This window comes from Ranitomeya variabilis, chromosome 5 (genome assembly GCF_051348905.1).
Source record: "Ranitomeya variabilis isolate aRanVar5 chromosome 5, aRanVar5.hap1, whole genome shotgun sequence".
NCBI lineage: Eukaryota > Metazoa > Chordata > Amphibia > Anura > Dendrobatidae > Ranitomeya > Ranitomeya variabilis.
The window spans coordinates 411,881,314-411,902,482 of record NC_135236.1 but is presented as its reverse complement, the minus strand read 5'-3'; the positions used below and the strand labels follow the sequence as shown (position 1 = coordinate 411,902,482).

The 21,169-nt window shown below is 41.7% G+C and overlaps 1 protein-coding gene across 1 annotated transcript; it reads right to left on the bottom strand.

Moving 5' to 3' along the window:
• Positions 1 to 878: 878 nt before the first annotated feature.
• AMDHD1 (amidohydrolase domain containing 1) lies at positions 879 to 20,847 on the bottom strand. Its single transcript, XM_077265162.1, has 9 exons — positions 20,601 to 20,847; positions 19,278 to 19,384; positions 18,003 to 18,067; positions 16,770 to 17,047; positions 16,081 to 16,306; positions 8,834 to 8,958; positions 8,502 to 8,595; positions 3,773 to 3,933; positions 879 to 1,315 (listed from the first exon to the last, which is right to left on the bottom strand). Exons 1-9 carry the CDS (start codon positions 20,735 to 20,737, stop codon positions 1,210 to 1,212), a joined length of 1,299 nt encoding a protein of 432 aa, XP_077121277.1. The 5' UTR covers positions 20,738 to 20,847; the 3' UTR covers positions 879 to 1,209.
• Positions 20,848 to 21,169: the final 322 nt, after the last annotated feature.

The following is a 21,169-nucleotide window of genomic DNA, read 5'->3' as shown; positions in this document are numbered from 1 at the left end:
CTATCCACTATGCTGGAACATCTGGCCACAGCAATTCCTGATTGCAAGCACATACCCTTAGAGCTGTGGAATCCACTCTACGTCCATTGGTTCAATAGTCTTGTCCATGGGCAGCTCCTTACAGTAGCCAACTATTTTGAGAGTCAGCTTAGCAGTTTATAGGCAGATTTTCTGTGGAAAGACTAAACTTCAAAATTTTAAATTAAAAAAAAACACAAAAAAAAACAAAACCTGCACTTCAATATAAATTAACCTTGTGCAGAAGTCCGTTATCTATAGCCACCCCTACTGTAGATGTTGTAGCCTTAACACCAGCCTGTGGTGAAGCAGGTTGTGAGAAACACACATTGGGTTGGCTGGGCATTAGGAATTCTTTACTTGGTTGATACAGAAAGTTCAGGTGAATAGTAACAATTTAAATATTTTGGGTGCTTTTCTCTGCGTGTTTAGTTCCAGTCACCACTTTATACATGTTGGATGTCAAGCATTACAATTTTTATTTATGCTTCTTGATTATAGATGGCACGGCTATACCCATCTTGTATTCATATGCTTTTATTATCTATCACACACACGATTATGCTTGTCCATCTGCAGTGTGCCATTCCCTTGGGGCCTCCATCTGCCTTGTCCATTTTTCCTTGTCTGGTTCTTAATCTACGCAGTATGGATTCCCGTATTTTTTTTTCTTTTTATTTTTCTTCTTAATATATACCCTTTAACTATTTTTCAATGAAACATGTTTACTTCTGCATTTATGTATTGCCTTAGAAATGCTTCCCATGATGGGGTCTTCATGAAATTCTGCATGTGGATAGATATCCATCTAAACACTAAATATATAGTTTGCATTGAAAAGAAGAATACACAAATCAATCTTTATGTTGACAAGTTATTTATTTGGCTTCTAGTATACCCCAACTTTTTACATTCAACCAACAGATCACATTTCTCTAAATACACAGGTCTGTCAAATACTAGCCAATGGTTCAGCTGTCAGATGCAATACAGACAAAGAAATCCAGCAAGGTTTAGATACATTCAATCTTTCTTAGCTCAACCTGTTTGCGTCTGCAGTATTAAAGTTATTCATTGGACAGTTTCATCCATGCACTAAATTATCTAACATATCTACAGAGAGACCGCATATCAGCTGATCATTGTTACTGGTCTGTACATCTTGAAGCTATGGCGGTAGTTCCACACTTGTTATAGGGCAAGAATTCTTTCGCTCTCGTAAACAATTTTGCCTTTAACAACCACATATTCAATTAATTCTTGGTGTCCTCCAAACTGGTAAATCACATGTTCCCATCTACAAATAAGCATGTTACGATCAATATTAGCATGGACCATCATTCATTTTATTTGAAGAAATTTGTCATCACAATATTTCACTTGTACTTTAGGAGCAATGTAGTGTGTTCTTCAATTAAAAAAAAAAACAAAAAAAAAAAACGAAAAAACTTTTGATACCACCTAAAGAAACTTATTTAGTTTTTGGAGTACATATACCTCTTGTTGTTACACCCCCCCCCCCCATCTATTGATTACCTATTCTAAAATATAGGTTCTTAAAGTTGGCACTAATCAAAAATTCCATTTCATGTTGTCTATGGCAGTGGTCTGTGACTGCTGAAATGGGAGAAGGCATATTAACTCTTCCCCGATTGCATTAGTGACTCTGATGTCATTGTTGTGGAAAGGCACATGGGACGCCACTTCAGGTCAGCTGTTCAGAAGAAGCGCCATCAGGCAAGTGGCGGTACTCCCCCTCTGATTTCAGTGGCCAGACCCCAGTCTAGGCTGATGAAAGTGTGTGTGTGTGGTGTGTGTGTGGTGTGTGGTGTGTGTGGTGTGTGTGTGTGTGGTGTGTGGGGTGTGTGTGTGGGGTGTGTGTGTGGGGTGTGTGTGTGGGGTGTGTGTGTGGGGTGTGTGTGTGGGGTGTGTGTGTGGGGTGTGTGTGTGTGGGGTGTGTGTGTGTGGGGTGTGTGTGTGTGGGGTGTGTGTGTGTGGGGTGTGTGTGTGTGGGGTGTGTGTGTGTGGGGTGTGTGTGTGTGGGGTGTGTGTGTGGGGTGTGTGTGTGTGGGGTGTGTGGTGTGTGTGTTCGCCATTTCGTACTATTGGATTAATAATGGATAGGTGTCATAATTGATGCCTCTCCATTATTAATCTGGCTTAATGTCACCTTACAATAGCAAGGTGACATTAACCCTTCATTACCCCATATCCCACCCCTGCACGGGAGTGGGAAGAGAGTGGCCAAGTGCCAGAATAGGCGCATCTTCCAGATGTGCCTTTTCTGGGGTGGCTGGGGGCAGATGTCTGTAGCCAGGGGGGGGGGGGCAATAACCATGGTACCTCCCTAGGCTATTAATATCTGCCCTCACTCACTGGCTTTACCACTCTGGCGGAGAAATTGCGCGGGAGCCCATGCCAATTTTTTCTGCGATTTAACCCTTTAATTTAATAGCTAGAGGGCCCAAATTTTGCACATACACACTACTAACATTAGTAGTGTGGAATATGCCAAAAAAAAAAAAAAAAGGGATATGAGATGGTTTACTGTATGTAAACCATGTCTCATATGTCGGGTTTGGGAAGGAGTGAGAAAAAGCCAGCATTTGAAGTACCGGCTTTTATGATATCTAGCGCTGTCCGAAAAAAATTATATATATACATTGTATATTACACACACACTGTATATATGCTTTAACGAACATTTGAGCACATAAATCCGTTAGATGTCGGCTTTGCAAGCCTGCGAGAAAACATCGCAGTACGGATGCCATACGGATTACATACGGAGGATGACATGCGCAAAATACGCTGCCACACCCTGCCTACGGATGACATACGGACCACTATTTTGGAAACATTTCTGCTTATTACGGCCGTAAAAAAATGGACCATATTTTCATGCACTGAGTGCGACACCGGCCTGAGAGCGAGATTTCCTGCTGGGCATGCGCAGTCTGAAACACTGGATACAACATACAGAAAAACATTCCCTTGAACATTTTTTGCAAAAGACGGCCCATCACATTCCACAGGATCCAGTGCACGACGGACAAAATGTGTGTCCATCCGTCATGATACGTCGCTAATACAAGTCTATGGGAAAATGCAGGATCCTGCATTTTCAAAAAAAAAAAAAAAAAAAAAAGGCGTATTGCGACAGCAGAGGAGAGACAGATGTGAAAATAGCCTTAATTCCAAGTGCCTTAATTCCAAGTGAGTTTTTGTTCGAGGGGGGACAGCAAATTACTTTTTGTAAAAAGTTCACTCTGTGGAAGGAATACCGTGTGAACCTCAACCATCTAAAAGATTAATTGTTTAGTTACAATTTTTTTTGCACTTATTTGGAGACTAATTGAAGTATCAATGATGTTGGAAGTGACTGTACTAGCAGGATGGAGCATACGGAAAGGTTTCTCCATACAGTCCAATTTTTGCCCATGTGTAAAAATGATGTGTGGCGAGTGGGGGGGAAGCAAAGGTGAACAGAATCTAATGATAAGAACTAATGCATGTTTTACACATTGTGGACCTTCTTATATTTTTCGTTTTAGTTATCCAAAATATATTTTAAACTACTGAATTTAAAGAGGGAAAGGTAATATTTGACAAAAAAAAAAAAAAAGTGTAAGAAAAAGGATCAACTTTGTCCTGCGCTTCGTTTTTTGTGAAGAAATGCAGCTGCCAAGTCACTCAAACAAAACAAAAATGTTACCATAAAATCAAGTTCTAGATTGAAGATGCTAATACAAACCGTGGGGCATTGATGATAACCACATCTCCTTGTTTTCCAACCTCTAATGAGCCGTGTGTATGAGATCTTCCCAAAGAGTAAGCAGCATTGATGGTGGCAGCAGCCAGAGCCTCATTCAGAGACATCTTCAAATTGACACAGGCAAGGTGCATGACCATGGGCTGCAAACCAAAGATCCAATGACATGTTAAAGTTGGAGAAGCATGTCTACAAACACATTACCAAGTATAAAGGTAAGGAAAGTAAAGATAAAACTTGCATAAAGGACAATTTGTCTCCATGGAGAAAAGCCAAATAATGCACATTAAAAGGGAAGAAAATATAAAAAGAAAATTATATAACTTGTCAACCTCCATGTTGGTCAAAGATCATAAGAAAAAAGAAAAGAAAAAAAAAAAAAGCAATAAAGACCAATAAGGTAAAATAGTCAAGAAAACATTTTTATTAATACTGAATAATAAAACAAATTAATAAAAGATGAAGCAGATATTGGAGCACGTAACACATAATGGATATATTAAAAATATTGCTTGACCCCGGTAGGTTTTTAAAGTATTGCATAATGCCCCCAAATTAATCAATATATGAAATTACATGATAGCACCTTAACACTACAACTTCGGTCAAAGAAACCAGTGAAAATAAATACAGTGACAGCTAATATATGACATAAGTTTAAAAATAAATGTGCATCTTGACATGCCCCCCCGGAAGAAGGCACAGCGCCGAAACGCGCATAGGAGACCTGGCAGAACGTTTCCCCTTAGGTAAATTATGCCCTACTGAGATGTTTTAACCCCCGGAGCCTTTTTCACTCCACTTCTTTCCAGAACCACAACTTTATTTTTTCGTCAATATGGCCATGAGAGGGCTTATTTTTTGAGGGACAAGTTGTACTTTTGAACAATACCATTGGTTTTGCTATGTCGTATAACAGAAGACGGGAAAAAAAAAAATAATAAATTCCCAAGTGCGATGAAACTGCAAAAAAGCAACCCCACACTTGTTTCTTGTTTGGCTTTTTTGCTAGGTTCACGAAATGCTAAAACTAACCAGCTATTATAATTCTACAGGTCATTATGAGTTCATAGACACCAAACATGTCTAGGTTCTCTTATCTAACTGGTTAAAAAAAAAATTGCGCAATTTCCCCAATACCCGTAGCGTCTCCATTTTTCGTTATCTGGGGTTGGGTGAGGGCTTATGTTTTGCTTGCAGAGATGACATTTTTAATTATACCACTTTTGTGCAGATATGCGCTTTTGATCGCCAGTTATTGCATTTTAATGCAGTGTCGCGGCGACAAAAGAAAATAAAAAAAAATTATGGAGTTTTGATTTTTTTCTCGCTACGCCGTTTAGTGATCAGGTTAATCCTTTTTTATTGATAGATCGGGCGATTCTGAATGCAGCGATACCTATGTGTATATTTGATTTTTTGGTTTGGGGCGAGCCTTTATATTTTTTTATATTCTTAAACACTTTAATTTTGGCATGCTCCAGTAGTAGTCTCCATAGGAGGCTAGAAGCATGCACTACTCGATCGCCTTTGCTACATAAAGGTGATGCACAGATCACCTCTATGTAGCCGAATTACAGCATTGCTATGAGGGTGGCGCTCATAGCAATCTGCCATCAACAACCATAGAGGTCTCGAGGAGACCTCTGCTTGTGATGGCAACGCACCAATGACCCCCAATCACGTGATGGTTGGGGGAGGTGGGCTCACCGCCGGAGCCACCTCAAAGCGGAGGATACTGCCAGCTGACGTACTATTCCGTCAGCTGGCAGAAAGGGGTTAATATATTCTTATGACTTTTTAGCGCAGCGCATTTGCTGTTTACATGGTCATATCAAATCGGTCAGCACTTTATATTTTACTTCATCTGATTACACAGCTTTTTGCTGCAGTATATGCGTTTCAGGAACAGCACTTTTTTTTGCACATTTATTTTTAACCCCTTTCTGACCTCTGACGGGATAGTATGTCCGAGGTCAGATCTCCTGCTTTGATGCGGGCTCCGGCGGTGAGCCCACATCAAAGCCGCGACATGTTAGCTGTTTTGAACAGCTGACATGTGCGCGCAATAGCGGCGAGTGGAATCACGATCTACCCGCCGCTATTAACTAGTTAAATGTTGCTGTCAAATGCGGACAGCGGCATTTAACTACCGCTTCCAGCCGCGCTGCCGGAGATGCGTCGGCATAGCAACCAGAGGTCTCCTTGAGACCTCTATGGTTGCTGATGCTGGCTTGCTGTGAGCGCCACCCTGTGGTCGGCGCTCATAGCAAGCCTGTAATTAAGCTACATTAGGAGCGATCTGAGGATCGCTGCTATGTAGCAGAGCCGATCAGGCTATGCCAGCTTCTAGCCGCCCATGGAGGCTATTGAAGCATGGCAAAAGTAAAAAAATAAAAAATATATATATATATATATATATATATATATATATATATAATAAAATGTTTAAATCACCCCCCTTTCAAAATAAAAATAAAATTTACACATGTTTAGTATTGCCGCATTCAGAATCTCCCGATCAATAAAAAACAAACAAAAAAACCCCCACACTATTAACCTGATCGCTAAACGGCATAGCGAGAAAAAAAAAAAAAAAATTTTCAAAACTCCAAAAATTATTTTTGGTCGCTGCGACACTGCATTAAAATGCATCAACGGGAGATCAAAAGAACGTATGCACCAAAATGGTGGTCATCTCGGCATGCAAAAACTAAGCCCTCACCCGAACCCAGATCACAAAAAATGGAGACGCTACGGGTATCGGAAAATGGTGCATATTTTTTTTTTTTTTTTAGCAGAGTTAGGATTTTTTTTTTCCACCACTTAGATAAAAAATAACCTAGACATGTTTGGTGTCTATGAACTCGTAATGACCTGGAGAATCAAAATTGGTCAGTTTTAGCATTTAGTGAACCTAGCAAAAAAGCCAAACAAAAAAAAAAAAAAAAAAAACACGCATGGGATTGTACTTTTTTTCAATTTTACCGCACTTGGAATTTTTTTTCCCAATTTTCTAGTACACGACATGGTAAAACCAATCATGTCGTTCAAAAGTACAACTCGTCCCACAAAAAATAAGCCCTCACATGGCCATATTGACGGAAAAATTAAAAAGTTATGGCTCTGGGAAGGAGGGGAGCGAAAAATGAACACGGAAAAACCCAAGGTCATGAAGGGGTTAAACATCATATTTTAATTAGCTGTGACCGTATTTTCACTGGTTTCTTCGACAGATGTATTGTTACGGTGCCATCATGTAATTTATGCATAGATTAATTTTTGGGAATTATGCAATACTTTACAAAGCTACCAGGGGTTTAGTGATATTTTTAATATATCCATTATTATGAGTTACGTGCTCCAATACTCGATTCAGCTTTTATTAATTTATTTGTTTTATTAAATAAAATTGTTTTATTGAATATATTTACCGTATTGGTCTTTATTGCACCTTCTTTTATGATCTCTTTATATTTGTGCTTGACCTTTTAGTTTTTGTATGATTTGTTTTCCTTTGATAATACTCCACATTAGTCAGCAGAATGGCCATAACGGGGGAGATTTATCAAGCTAGATTAGTCGGTTTGAGCACAATCTGTAACTTAAAACTTTTATGATTGGCACTACATTTATGTCTCTTAGCTACTTATATCTTGTTGAACAGTACGTTAAGTTTTTGGCACATTTCTGACACCAGGTACGGCAATTAATAGGACCTAGACCAGATTTAATCAGCATGAACCACATCTTGTGTGTACATTTTATGACTGCTGGGGGAGAAAAAAAAAAAATTATATAATTTTTTTTTTTCTCATTCGATTTTTGTTCACTTTGTTCCCATTTTTCATGATCTCTAGTTTGTTGAGGTCTTACCTTTTGCGCGCTGAGCTGACGTTTTTAATGATACCATTTTGGTGCAGATACAATCTTTTGATCACCTGATATTGCTATATTGATTGGGCGATTCTGAACGCGGTGATACCAAATATGTGCATGTTTGATTTTGAATGGGGGTGATTTGAGTTTTTATTTTTATTTTTTTTGTTAAATTAAACACTTGACATGCTTCAATAGAGCTGCCATAACCTGATCGGCTCTGCTACATACAGGCGATGATCAGATCAGCTCTATGTAGCAGAATTGTCTACTTGCTATGAGCGCCACTCAGCAATCTAGTATTCACAACCATAGAGGTCTGCAGGAGAACTCTGGTTGTCATGCTGATCCATCGGTGACCCGTGATCACGTGATGTGCGTTACGGATTGGCAGATTTCTGGAGCCATTGCCGGAAGCATGTTTTAAATGCCGCTGTCAGTTTGACAAAAGCATTTAAACAGGTTAACATTTGCAGGAGGATCGCGATTCCACCTGCAGTTGTTCCGGGCACATCAGCTGTTTAAACAGCTGACATGTGCTGGAAGAGATGTGGGCTCAGCGCCGGAGCCCACAGAGGGGGAGACACGACATGCGCTGTACATAAAATGTACATTAAATATATTGTTCAGGTTGATTCAAAATTCAACCACCTACTTTTTTTATGGCTTTTAAAAAATAAGTAATGGAAAAATGCTTTACTACATTTTCTCTTCTACGGAGTTTTAATACTATCCAGAAATTTGATCTAATACAATGCCTGTGACTTGACCTTTGGGTTATGGGTTATGTATTGCAATGTGTAAAAATTAATCTCGTGTCCTGTAGACTTACCATAGAGAAGCAGTATGCATTGGGATTGAAGTCACTGCCTAGAGAGACTATAACTCCAGCATTAAGCATGTCCCTTGCGCGAGGCTGCTTAAGTCTTTAAGAATGAAAAATAAACATGATGAGCACCAAAATGATTAATATGCATTTCCCAAGTACAAAAGTATGCCTAGAAATCAGTACTACGAAGCCCAATGTCTTATTTTGCTTGATCTTTCATAACTCCTAATACTCTGCAGAGTTTGAGAGAGCCTCTGCCTATAGTATCAAAGCGTGTGCTCGATTTAAAAAGTGTACCAAAATTACTTCAGATGATACAGGACAATGGTTGTTACCTCAGGATGTAGGCAGTTGTAGGCAAAAGAATGGCCGAACATCTTGCAGCAGCCAGTGCAGTTATCCCTTCATCACTTATTTCTTCTAAATGACTAACCGCAAGTGCTTCCAGCTCTGCACCCAACTGGAAAACATACATGAAGTGTCACAGTATGCGGAAGGAGAGAAGAAGAGGAAGAAAAAAAAGCCTACCTTTATTTCATCAAAAGTGAATCGGTCAGTGGAATCAATTTATTAAAATGATACATGACAGGAATCAAGGTCTTATGCCAAAGAAATCCAGGTTTTTCTTAATATGGAAATAATCTGTTAAGTGCCATCGGCTGGACACATCTCCCAGAGAATCTGCCTCAGTGTGAGACATGTAGATCAGGAGAGCAGACCATCAGTCTTTACATGTCTCACACTGGTAATGCCCCCCTTCATTTAATATACGCTCTGGTGGCAGATTCTCAGGGAGATCTGTGTCCGGCCCATAGATCTTAATAGCTCATTTACATTTAGCACATGAGGGTTGATCCTATGACATTCAGTTTAAGCGAACGATAACACATGACTAATAGCGGAAAAAAAAAAAAAAAAAAGCCACTTCCACATGCTGTATCTTAGGGTTACATCTGAGCTGCATGTAGCACACTACAAACATTTAAGTAAACCAGAGTGCTGACACATGTGGAACTGTAGGCAACGGAGAGGTTTACATTTAGTTAGGTTATGATTATGAACTTCAAACAGAAGTAGTTTATTGTAGGGAGGAAAACCAAGTTGATGGCCTCCTGTGTATCTGGGCTGGAATCGTCGGGGCTGTCACCAGCGTTGCAGGGGGAAGAGATTACTGACCAGAGCAGTTCAGGGCACCTGACTGATGGGGCGAGTCAGACAAATAGCAGTTTGAGTGGGAAGACAGGACACTTAGCGGGGACCGAGCTTGTGAGCAGCAAGACGGTTAACTCCCTCTTCACGGACCCACGCCCGCTAGCTGTGCCTATACCCCCAGCAGCCCAGCTAGCCAGACTGCTGACGCTTCCTACCCTCAGTACAGAGACTTCCTCACCAGGGTAAAGTGCAGATCTTCACTCCGCTCACCACTGGAGGCGCCGCTTAGTCCCATCCTTGAGGTGCCTGCTGAGGACCGGCCCATGCCTGTGTGCTCCTACTGCAGCCTTGCTCACTGAACTCTCTGCTTCTGTGCTGCCTACCATCAGCCCTGCCTCAGGAGATCACGTGCCGAAGAACCCAGAGGATTAGTTGTCGCAAGCTCATCTGCGGGACCAGACTGGAGACATCTCGCGCCGCCTGAGGCGCCGCGTGGGATCTTCCAGTGCACAGACTGATAAGTTAACCTGTTACATTCTATTGCATTTGACTTTCCCCCCCAATCACGTTTCTTACCCTCCTGCTTGTACCATTATCGTTCTTATATTTAAAGAACCTGTTAACCCTTGTTCTGCCGCCTACGCACCTGCTAGCATCCTACATTACGACAATAAATATACTTTTACAGAGGAGTGTTGTATACAGGCATGATTTATCAATGCAATTGTTTTTGTCGAAGACACCAATGGGAAGTCGTCAGGTCATCCTGTGGTAGATACACTGTCAGGAGCTGATCTGTACAACCCTTTAAGGACCATTAACAAGAGCCAATATGTTAACAAAAGGTAGTTTGTAATCAGGAATTATTTTTGCCCACCTAAAAAACAAACATGCTAAACACTTGTCAGTTCGTGGTTTGGAATAGTTTGATAGGGGAAAAAAAAAAAAAAAAAAAAGTATTTGCGTGCAGAAATTTTGGCATCTCTTGGCAGGAAGAGTGTGCGTTTGAGCTAAATAAAGATATTTTTAAAAAAATGTTTTGTGATGCAATTTTTTGGTTCAACACCACCTTTTTTATGCTAATGCAGCGCGGCATCACTAGGGCTTGGTGTCAGCAGCTGTCATTGACACCTAGCTCTAGGCTTAGTAATGAGAAGGTGTCAGCGACAGTTTATTTTTTTATTTTAAATTAAAAATAGTGTGGGCACAGTCATAATTTTAATAACCAGCAGAGGGAAAGATTATGGCTAAGGGCTGATATTCTGGGAAGGAGCCAATGGCCATAAAAAGGTTCCCAGGCTATTAACCCCTTTACCCCCAAGGGTGGTTTGCACGTTATGGACCGGGCCAATTTTTACAATTCTGACCACTGTCCCTTTATGAGGTTATAACTCTGGAACGCTTCAACGGATCCTGATACTGTTTTCTCATGACATTGTACTTCATGATAGTGGTAAAATTTCTTTGATATTACCTACACTTATTTGTGAAAAAAAAATAAATAAAAATAAATAATATATGGAAGACTGGTGAAAATTTTCGCATTTTTCCAACTTTTAATTTTTACGCCCTTAAGTCAGATCCATGTCACACAAAATACTTAAGTAACATTTCCCACATGTCTACTTTACATCAGCACAATTTTGGAACCAAAATTTTTTGTTTGTTAAGGAGTTAAGGGTTAAAAGTTGACCAGCAATTTCTAATTTTTACACTTTTTTTTTTTGGGGGGGGGGAACCACATCACATTTGAAGTCACTTTGAGGGGGTCTATATAAAATAGAAAATACACAAGTGTGACACCATTCTAAAAACTGCACATCTCAAGGTGCTCAAAACCGCATTCAAGAAGAAGTTTATTAACTCTTCTGGTGCTTCACAGGAATTTTTGGAATGTTTAAATTTTTTTTTTTTCCCCCTCCACAAAAAATTTACTTCAACTCCAATTTGTTTTATTTTAGCCCCCAGTTTTCTATTTTCCCCAAGGGTAACAGGAGAAAATTGGACCCCAAAAATTGCTGTCCAATTTGTCATGAGTATGCCGATACCCCATATGTTGGGGTAAACCCCTGTTTTGGCGCATGGGAGAGCTCGGAAGGGAAGGAGCACCGTTTTACTTTTTCAATGCAGAATTGGCTGGAATTGAGATCGGATGCCATGTCGCGTTCAGACACATCAGGGGCTCTTCAAACAGTGGACCCCCCCAATTCTAACTGAAACCCTAACCCAAACACACCCCTAACCCCAACCTTAACCATAAACACACCCCTAACTTTAACCTCAACCCTTATCCTAATGGGAAAATGGAAATAAATACAACTTATTATTTTTTCCCTAACTAAGGGGGTGATGAAGGGGGGGTGTTGATCAACTTTTATAGTGGGTTTTTGTAGAGGATCTTTATGATTGGCAGCAGTCACACCCTTAGACGCTTTTTATTGCAAAAAATTGTTTTTGCATCCCCACATTTTGAGAGCTATAATTTTTCCATGTTTTGTTCCACAGAGTCATGTGAGGTCTTGTTGTTTGCAGGACGAGTTGACGTTCTTATTGGTACCATTTCCAGGAATGTGACATTTTTTGATCGCTTTTAATTCGGATTTTTGTGAGGTAGAATTAACAAAAACCAGCTATTCATGAATTTCTTGGGAAGGGGGGGGGGGGGGGGGGGGAGGCACGCGCTTATGCCATACCACATTTTTTTATACGAATATATATGAAAATATATATTATATAATTTTGCATCGCTTTATTCTGAGGACTAACTTATTTTTTCATTGATGACGCTGTATGGCGGCTTGTTTCTTGCGGGACAAGATGACATTTACAGTGGTACCATGGTTATTTATATCCGTCTTTTTGATCACGTGTTATTCCACTTTGTTTGGCGGTATGACAAAGAATCTTTTTTTTTTTTTCTTTTTACGGTGCTCACTGAAGGGGTTAACTAGTGGGACAGTTTTATAGGTCGGGTTATGGATGCAGCTATACTAAATGTGTGTACTTTTTTTTTTTTTTTTTATCTGAATAAAAAACACATTATAGTGACAGATCGCTGATCTGACACCACTTTGCAGTGCACTTTGTCAGATTAGCGATCACACAGGCACTGCAGAGAGGCTTCCCGGTGCCTGCTCTGAGCAGGCGCTTGAAAGCCACCTCCCTGCCGGACCCATAAGACCCCCCGTGGCCATTTTGGATCCAGGCCTGCAGGGAGGAGGTAGGAGACCTTTGGAGCAACGCGTTCATCTTGTCCATGACCGCTCCTGGCACATAGTGCCGGATGTCAGCTGTAATAATCATCTGACACCCGGCCGCGCTCCCCCCGTGAGCGCAGCAGATCGCCTATGACGTACTATTCCGTCCATGGGAAGTAGGGCCCACCCCACATGGACGGAATAGTACGTCTAATGGCAGAAAGGAGTTAATAGCTCACAGCTGTTTGCTTAGACCTTACAGGGGACCACCAGAAAAAAAAAAAAAAAAATTGACATAGGGTCCTCCTATAAAAATCTAACCAGGAAATGCTAGGCAGACAACTGCAGGCTGATATTAATAGCCTAGGTAAGGGCCATGGTATTGACACTAAACATCAGCTCCCAACTGCCCCAGAAAAGGCACATCTTACTTACTTTGTAGCGGTGGCAAGTAGAGTTCATAATTGTGGTGTTGATGTCACCTTTGTATTGTCACATGACAAAGCCCACAGGTTAGTAATGGAGAGACGTCAATAAGACACCTATCCATTAGAAACCCCATAGTGATATTGTATTTAAAAAAAAAAAAAAAAAAAAACATCCACAGACACCCAGAATAAAGTCCTTTATTTGAAATAATGACAGACTCCTTTAAATAAATTTTAGTTACACGATACTTACGGAACACCTAATCCACCGAAGATAACGTTTCCTCCAACAAAAATAAACTACAATATTCCTCACCTATCTGCCGAGATGGTAATCCATAATGTCCCATGACGATCCTGATGACTGCTCTCAAAGACAACCGGCGACACACACTGGGAGCAATTACCTCCTGTCAGTGTATCACTGAGCTGCCGTGAAGTTCATCCGCTCTGGTGATTTCCCTTACGGCACCAACGCAGTGTGAGAAAGTTCTCACACAGCGGTGCCGTAAGTGAGCACCAGAGCTGATGAACTCTCACAGCAGCTCAGTGATACACTGACAGGAGGTAATTGCTCCCACAGTGTATCGCTGGCAGCTGGGTAGAGCGGTCACATCTCCTGATGTGACTGTTCTACACGTGAGATTGTCATGGGACACGGGATTACGTAGACTACAGCGGACAGGTGAGTATATGTTGGTTTATTATTTTACATTAATTCTAGGAGACAGGGCTTCAGGGATTTGGGTTTTTATGTATGGGTTTTTTGACTATGTATGCAATTATTTTACTCTCTTCCTTTAACTGTAAGCACAGGCAGATGATGCGTCTCCCATCAACGGCACCTGCAGGTGCAGCCCGATGGGAGCAGTAGTCTCATCAGCCCACACCTGCAGTAAGCCTTCTACCCCAGATCACAGTTACAGCTGCGGGGGGGGGGGGGGATCACGCTGACATCTGTCAGCATGATCCCGCAGTGCTAATACCGACAGTCTGCAGTAGTGTTACTGCGGGTCGCTGTCACAGCTGCAGGGGTCATACTGACAGTGTAGCGCCCCCACCGCCGCAGGGCCGAGGGGTACCCGGTACCGGGCCTCTGAGTCTCTTCTCTGGGGTTGTCACGGTGGCTAGGCCCGGTCCGTGACCCTGCTGAGGGGCGCCCAAATAATAGGGTGTGGATAGTGGTGGTGGTGCGGTGCAGTAAATAACGAGGACACCAGGTTGCAGTCTCTTTACTGAAGGTCTCTGGGTCCTCAGTCCGGAATATGGTTCACCAGGCTGCGCAAGTCCAGCCGGTCCAATGGCACCTCCAGAGTTCTCCTTGCAGGTGGAAATCTGTGCCTTCCTGCTAGCGCTATGTGTTGTGGTCCTCCCCTGCTGTGCTTACGGGATAGTCCCCACAACTGTTGTGTCTGTTTCTCGTGTTCCCTCACAACTCGATTAGATGATCTTCTGCTAATCTTCTGTCCCTCCCAGGTGTTATGGTTGGGACGCACCCGTATGACGGGTAGGCTCGGAGCTCTTCCGGGACCCTAGAGAGTCGCCCCTCTCCACAGGTTGCCCCCTATGTCTGCGTAGGTGATTTAAGTGAGACAGCCCGCCTGTGACTGACTGTCCTGCCATTGGTTTGAAGTATGGCTTAGAGCTCTGTACCTCCTCGGCGTTCCGGCCGTCGGTTGTTTACGCCTCAGTAGGATGTTGCCTCGATCTTACAGCACGACTCCTACTGGTATTCTCCCTGTTGCGTTGATCTCGTTTCTCACTCAGCACAATAAATCTCGCTTCTTGTCCTTTCTTAGGGCACTGCCGCTATGAAGTGCAGGCGCGGTCCCGTAGCTTTCTCTCTGTTTGCCAGGCCTCTGTCAGGATCCCACCCCTGACAGGGACCCTACCGAATCTTCCCCTGCAACACCCTCTGCCACAAGGTGTTGCCTGGTTCCAACCCAGTCAGCTTTCTTCTTTAACTTCCTGCCTGACCCCCAGTTTTACCAGTATGTGAGGAGTGGCCTAATGAGTAGTACCCTTAGCTCCCCCTGGAGGCCCGACTGTGAAATGTATTGGTGTATGTGATACCTGGTCAGATGAACTCCTTCAGTGCCATCAGACGTACCATACCCCCCCTTAGCAGCGGAGCCACAGTACTGCAACGACCAGGACTCTGGGGCGCTGCAACAGCGTTACCCTGCAGCGCTCTGATCGGTGGTAGCGTTACTGCCAATAAGAACCACTGCAACGGTGTTTCCCACGCTGTCAGACCGATGACAGTGTGGGAAACACCATAGGAAGATGGTAACATGCAAAACAGAAACTGTAAATTCGCAAAGATTTTTTTTTTTTTTTAATACACCGCATTTTTGCTGTGCATTTGACTGACTACATTGAAGTCAATGGGTAAAAAAAACAAACAACAAAAAAAAAAGTGCTGAAGTGCACAAATAATTGACATGCTGCGTTTATTTTTTTTAAAGGGCAGAAACGTAGCATTTATTCCGTAGCATGTCAATTCTTTGTGCAGATCCGCAGCTGTTTACACCTGCTCCATAATAGGAATCTGCAGGTGTAAAACCGCAGGTGGAATCCGCAGGAAATCTACAGTGCGGGTTACCTGCAGATTTACCAAAATCAGTCTGGAAAAATCCGCCGAGTAATCTGCGACGTGTGCACTTGGCCTCACATTCTGAGCCAACAACACTGTATAGGCAACTATAGTTATTCCTGAAGAAACCTCAGTTTGATAAAGAAAGGACAAGAGCAAAAGGTGTCAAGTTCATTAAGAAAAAAAAAAAAAAAAAAAAAATGAAATACCTCTGCTGCTTTCATCGGGTTAAGTTCATCTCCATGAAAGTTCAGATGCAAGCCAATGTCTTTTCCAGCAAGGAGGATTCGTCTTGTGGACTCCAGGTCAAAGACTCCTTTTTCACAAAAGACATCGATATTTTCCACATGAATTCTGCCATTTATAGCCAAATGCTTCAAGGCAGGAAGATGAAGGTCTATGATGTCATCTGCGGCCTCTTTTGCAGTTTTTCCTCTGACGAATAATTAAAGAGCACATAGATAAGTAACTATTAGGCTAACATTTGGCCTGGCCTACACGGTGACTTGCCGGGACACAAGTCACATAGCTAGTGTTTGCTAGGTGTCACCATTACATTGCAAGTCAATAGGATTACATTACGACAAGCAGGTCGCAAAAAATCTGGCACGGTATTTTTTGCAACTGGCTTGTTGCAGCAGCCTAAGGGCCACAATATGACACCCTACTCTTGTATGGAACTGCGATACCCAGCGAACCTTGACTGACTTGTATGTTCCCATGTAGCCCAACCTTAAATAAAATATTAGCCTTTCCCGAGATCTTGGCCACAGTCTGTACATTATATTCAGTTTTGTTAAGTTTTACGTAGACGTTTTCTGGGAACTTCTATACAGAACATAAGGAACTTATATTTAGTGCCAGATATGCGATACATTAACATGCTTTTAATACTTACTTTGGTACTGAATGAGCCCCACAATATGTGCAGGAGATGCCAATTTCCACCTTCCTCTGAGCTTGTTCAATCACTCTCAGCATCTTAAGCTCTGTATCCAATTTTAACCCATATCCACTCTTGCACTCAACCAACGTGGTTCCGGCACGGCGCATGCATTCCAGGCGCTGTTGAAAGCTATCGAACAGCTCTTCCTCTGTAGCCGCTTCTGTGTGTTGCACTGTAAAATTTATTCCTCCTCCAGCCTGATGTACGTCCATGTAAGTAGCACCTGCAAGCTTTAAAATATATAAATTTTTGTTCTGTTCTTCTATAAAAAGGACTCTGTAAGCAGTCAGTCATACATGGCATATAGGATTTTCAGCTCAAGAATATGCATTTTGCTCATAATGTTTAAACAGTGGCACAATAGTGCCCTTATGCTTCTGTACTATGGAGCCCTAAGCACTGGGTGTGCTGTCATCTCATGCAGTTTTCCTAGAGCAATCTAGCGGGGTGATTGGATGGAAAAAATAAAAAATAAAAATAGTACAACGTCCGCATACATGGCACATTAGGGCCTCTTGCAACCTAATGGCTGTCACATTACAGCTCCATGCTTGAGCAGCACACTCGTCATTTGCCCTGTGTAGCTGCGGTCCTGCTTAACTACGTGTTCTACATTGTGTTCTTTGCCTCCAGTTAAATATTTCTCAAGCCCTATTCGGAAGCGCCATTTTAAAGGGAACCTGTCACATTGAACGCGCAGATTGACAGCAACAGATGAACAGGAGAAGGTCAAGAGCTTGAAAGAGTAACTGTCGTTTTAATTTGTATTTCATAAATTAATAGTACACATGAAAAGCAACTGTGTAATATCTCATCATGGAAATCTTTCTCTGCCAGAACAGATCAGTAATTACGAAAATTCTCAATTTTGAGGTAAAATCTTTAGTCAGCGAAGACAGACTCCAATTAATCAGATCGGAGATGGCGGCTGCTACTGATGAGATTCTATGTAGATGGAGGAGCTCGAGACGGAGCCTCTAATACATACACCAGGAGCTCTATAACACGCTGCCAATACAATACGTGAATATATATCACACTTTTGGCCTTTATCTACAGGTGCGGACTTTCCCTTGCAGTGCGACCAGGCTTCCAAGAGCTACAGCACTGTTCACATCTTCATTAACTTATCCAAAACGTACAGTATGCTGGAAGATTAATAAATAACAGTAGATTAAAGCTTACTTTCATAGCAAATTCATGTACTCTGTCACCTGCCCACACAGGATGGGTGTGAGCATCTACAAAGCCTGCAAAACAAATGGAACATTGGAGACATTAGTGCAGAGTAAACCAAATACATTAGATATTGAGGTTTAATGCACCATTTTATAACGGGCGACTGCCCAAGTATCAGGCGCACACCCCATTTCCTGAAAGGCATCCTCTATGTAGCATGAAATCCTCACGTGGATGACAAGGGCAGCTACAAGAGGAGGTCCGAGAGTGTTCGCCCAACGATGGGATCATCATAGAGGTATAGTCCATGTCTATGAAGCGGATGGCCACTCAGTACAGCACCATTTCATGACTCATTCCATTTGAGAAATCTGTACCCTTGGGTTTATTATGTATTTATTATTTCTAGATTGAGCATGGTGAAGGCCAGGGCAATTGCTCCCTCTTTAATCCAAACTAGAATCATTTGTGATTACACTGCTCACATAAGGAGGAGAAACAGAAGAAAGTGAATCAGTCAGCTAAGAACCACAAAAAAAAAGGTTACCTGCAAAGTGGTAATCTGAAAGCAGAATGTTTTAGTGTGTAATTATAAGGCTAGGTTCACACGTTGAGTTTTTCAGCCTTTTTTTAATTTTCACTTTAATTTTACAGTACCAGCAAGGTCTATGAGATCTCAGAAAACTAATGCTCACAGCTCTTTTTTGCCCTCAGTATTTTGTGCAAAAACCTAGGGTTTTGCAGAATGGAGCATGTCACTTTCAGCGTATTTCACCCATTGAAAGCAATGGGTGGTTCAAAAAAAAAAAAAAAAAAAAAAAAAAAAAAAAAAAAAAGCATAAAAAATGCAGAGGGTGAGCATACACCAAGATTGGCTCCAGGGAGAAAATGAAGTTATATTCTCCCTGTAGCCATTCCCTTCCAGTCTTCTGGGCGCTGCAGTGAGCGGTTGCAGTCACGGCTCACTACACAGTAAAGCCAGGTTCACACAACAGTATTTAAAAAGCTAAAAATCACAAGTGAAACAGAAAAATTATGATATGGAGGCAACAAGTGCATCTGTTCTGCAGATTAGACCCACTTGGCTTCAGCTTTCAAATACTGCCATGTGAACATGGCCTTAGGGCGTAGTGACCGCTCCCCCTGCACCTGGGACATCCTGCCCTGTACACACACTTTGAGGGGCTGGCGGTCACAGCACGCTCCCTGTGTGGTGGGCAGTGATTAACAGTTCCTAGCACCTCCCCGAGCGCCTAAGAAGAACCAGCTCCAATCACTTACCTGGTAACACACATTTTCCTGAGCAGTCAATCACAGTCTCAAACTCTTCATGACAAAATTGATTATGTATGAAGTTAGTGGGTCCTATAGCCTTGATGAAGCCATCTCTACAAAACAACATTGTTATATTTGGAGGTTATAAACCTTTAAATAAATAACTACTACTTTATTAAGATCTTGAGTTCTGTCATAATTTATGGTCTTTATATACACAGTCGCCATGTTATACGAGGTTTGTTTTCCTAGGGAACACAGTTTTCCCCTTGCAGCACCCATTTACCATCCTAACAAAAAAAAATAATAAAAATAAATAAATAAATAATGCATGCAAAAAACATGGCTGCTGAAAGCAAACTGGATTTTGCAGCAGAACAGGGTATGGTCAACATAGCAGTTGTATATCATACACCAAGATATGGTAGTTCTTAGGGCAGCCTCATACATATTTTTGAACAATGGGGCATGGTGGGGGTAAATGACAGCTGTGTAGATTTCATGATGGTATTAACCCCTTCCTAAAAAAAAAAATATATATATATATTTTTTTAAACACATTAAATAGGGTGTTTTTAGTGGTTTTACCCCCCCCCCCATTCTAGCTCAAAATGGGGGGACATGAGATTTAGGCTGCATTCTCACAATGTGCAAGAAGTTTTTTTTTTCTCTCCTCTGAAAAAAAACGCAAGTACCACATTTTACTTAATGGGCGCAGAAGATCTGCAGCATCAAAAGCTCACCAGAGTTCATCATGGGAACATAGCCTTAGACAGCAGGGAATATAGAATGCAGCGGATTCAACAAGAATGGCGTTTTGGACAAGTCTTCATCCAGAGTGCACCAAACTCATTACGAAGCGTGAACTTCCTACAGAATTTGGCACAGCATTCAGCTGTTGTGTGCTACCGTCAGAAATGAAGTGCAGGCATGGACTGGAGGCGTACATTTCTACCTTAATTTACACCCCATTTGTGGCAGATTTGTAGGGCCGTGTACAGCACAAACTGGTGAATTGCTTTAGGTTTTTTTTTTAAACTTCTAATAGAGTACTAGGGAAAGTTAAACATTTACTAGTATAGGAATTAGGTTTTGTCTCTTGCAGCACCTTATTCTACAGATGAGGAACATTTACATTGATCCAACCCAGATGACCATAGTATCTAATGACCTTGTGTTAGTGCACAAAGAATCACCACACCAATACACATGTAAATGGATTCGCATAATTTGGAGGTCATTTTACATATAGTGCCCTTTATTTATGTTTTTCCAGGTTTAAGCAGGTATAGTACATACATAAAGGCATTTCTGGCTTTCTGGACTTACTTGCCCACCACCATGCTGGCTTTCTCCAGTATGGCTAGATGTTGCATTCCCTCCTTGAGCAGGTACTCTTCTTCTTTCTGACAGACAACAACCAGTTGTTGTGCATTTTGCAACAAAAGCCTAAATTTGCCAGGCATCTTGGTAGCTGCAGCCCGGTAGAGGGTTCTGTCCTAAATGCTGAGTTCAGGCAGAGCCTGTTTGCCCTGTACAAAGGCTACTGCACTCAGCAGCAATGACGGACAGGTGAGCTTAGTAACCTCCCATGTATTTATATTGGTAGGAGAATTACATGTTTTCCACTTGTCCCTTCAACATCTTTCTAATCCACTTTATTTTTGTCTGCACACGACTTTTAATCTTTTAGTAAGTGATTATTAACAGTGTAAAGGGTATAAGACCCCTTTTTGGGTTATCCTAAATAGTTTGTATGGTGCGCCCTCTCGTGTTCAAGAATGTTGCTATTGGTACATTTTTATTTTTTTTTCTCTTTGCTTCACACCAGGGCCAGGCTCAGTCAATTAATTTTGTTCAAAAATGTTTTGACTTTTGGCGTTTTTGCACCACTCCTG

Coding starts and splice junctions, on each gene's coding strand:
- AMDHD1 (XM_077265162.1), bottom strand. CDS start 20,737: ATGCCTGGCAAATTTAGGCTTTTGTTGCAAAATGCACAACAACTGGTT. Junction 8,596..8,833: donor ACAACTGCCTACATCCTGAG/GTAACAACCATT, acceptor TCATTCTTAAAG/ACTTAAGCAGCCTCGCGCAA. Junction 3,934..8,501: donor ATGCATACTGCTTCTCTATG/GTAAGTCTACAG, acceptor TTTGGTTTGCAG/CCCATGGTCATGCACCTTGC.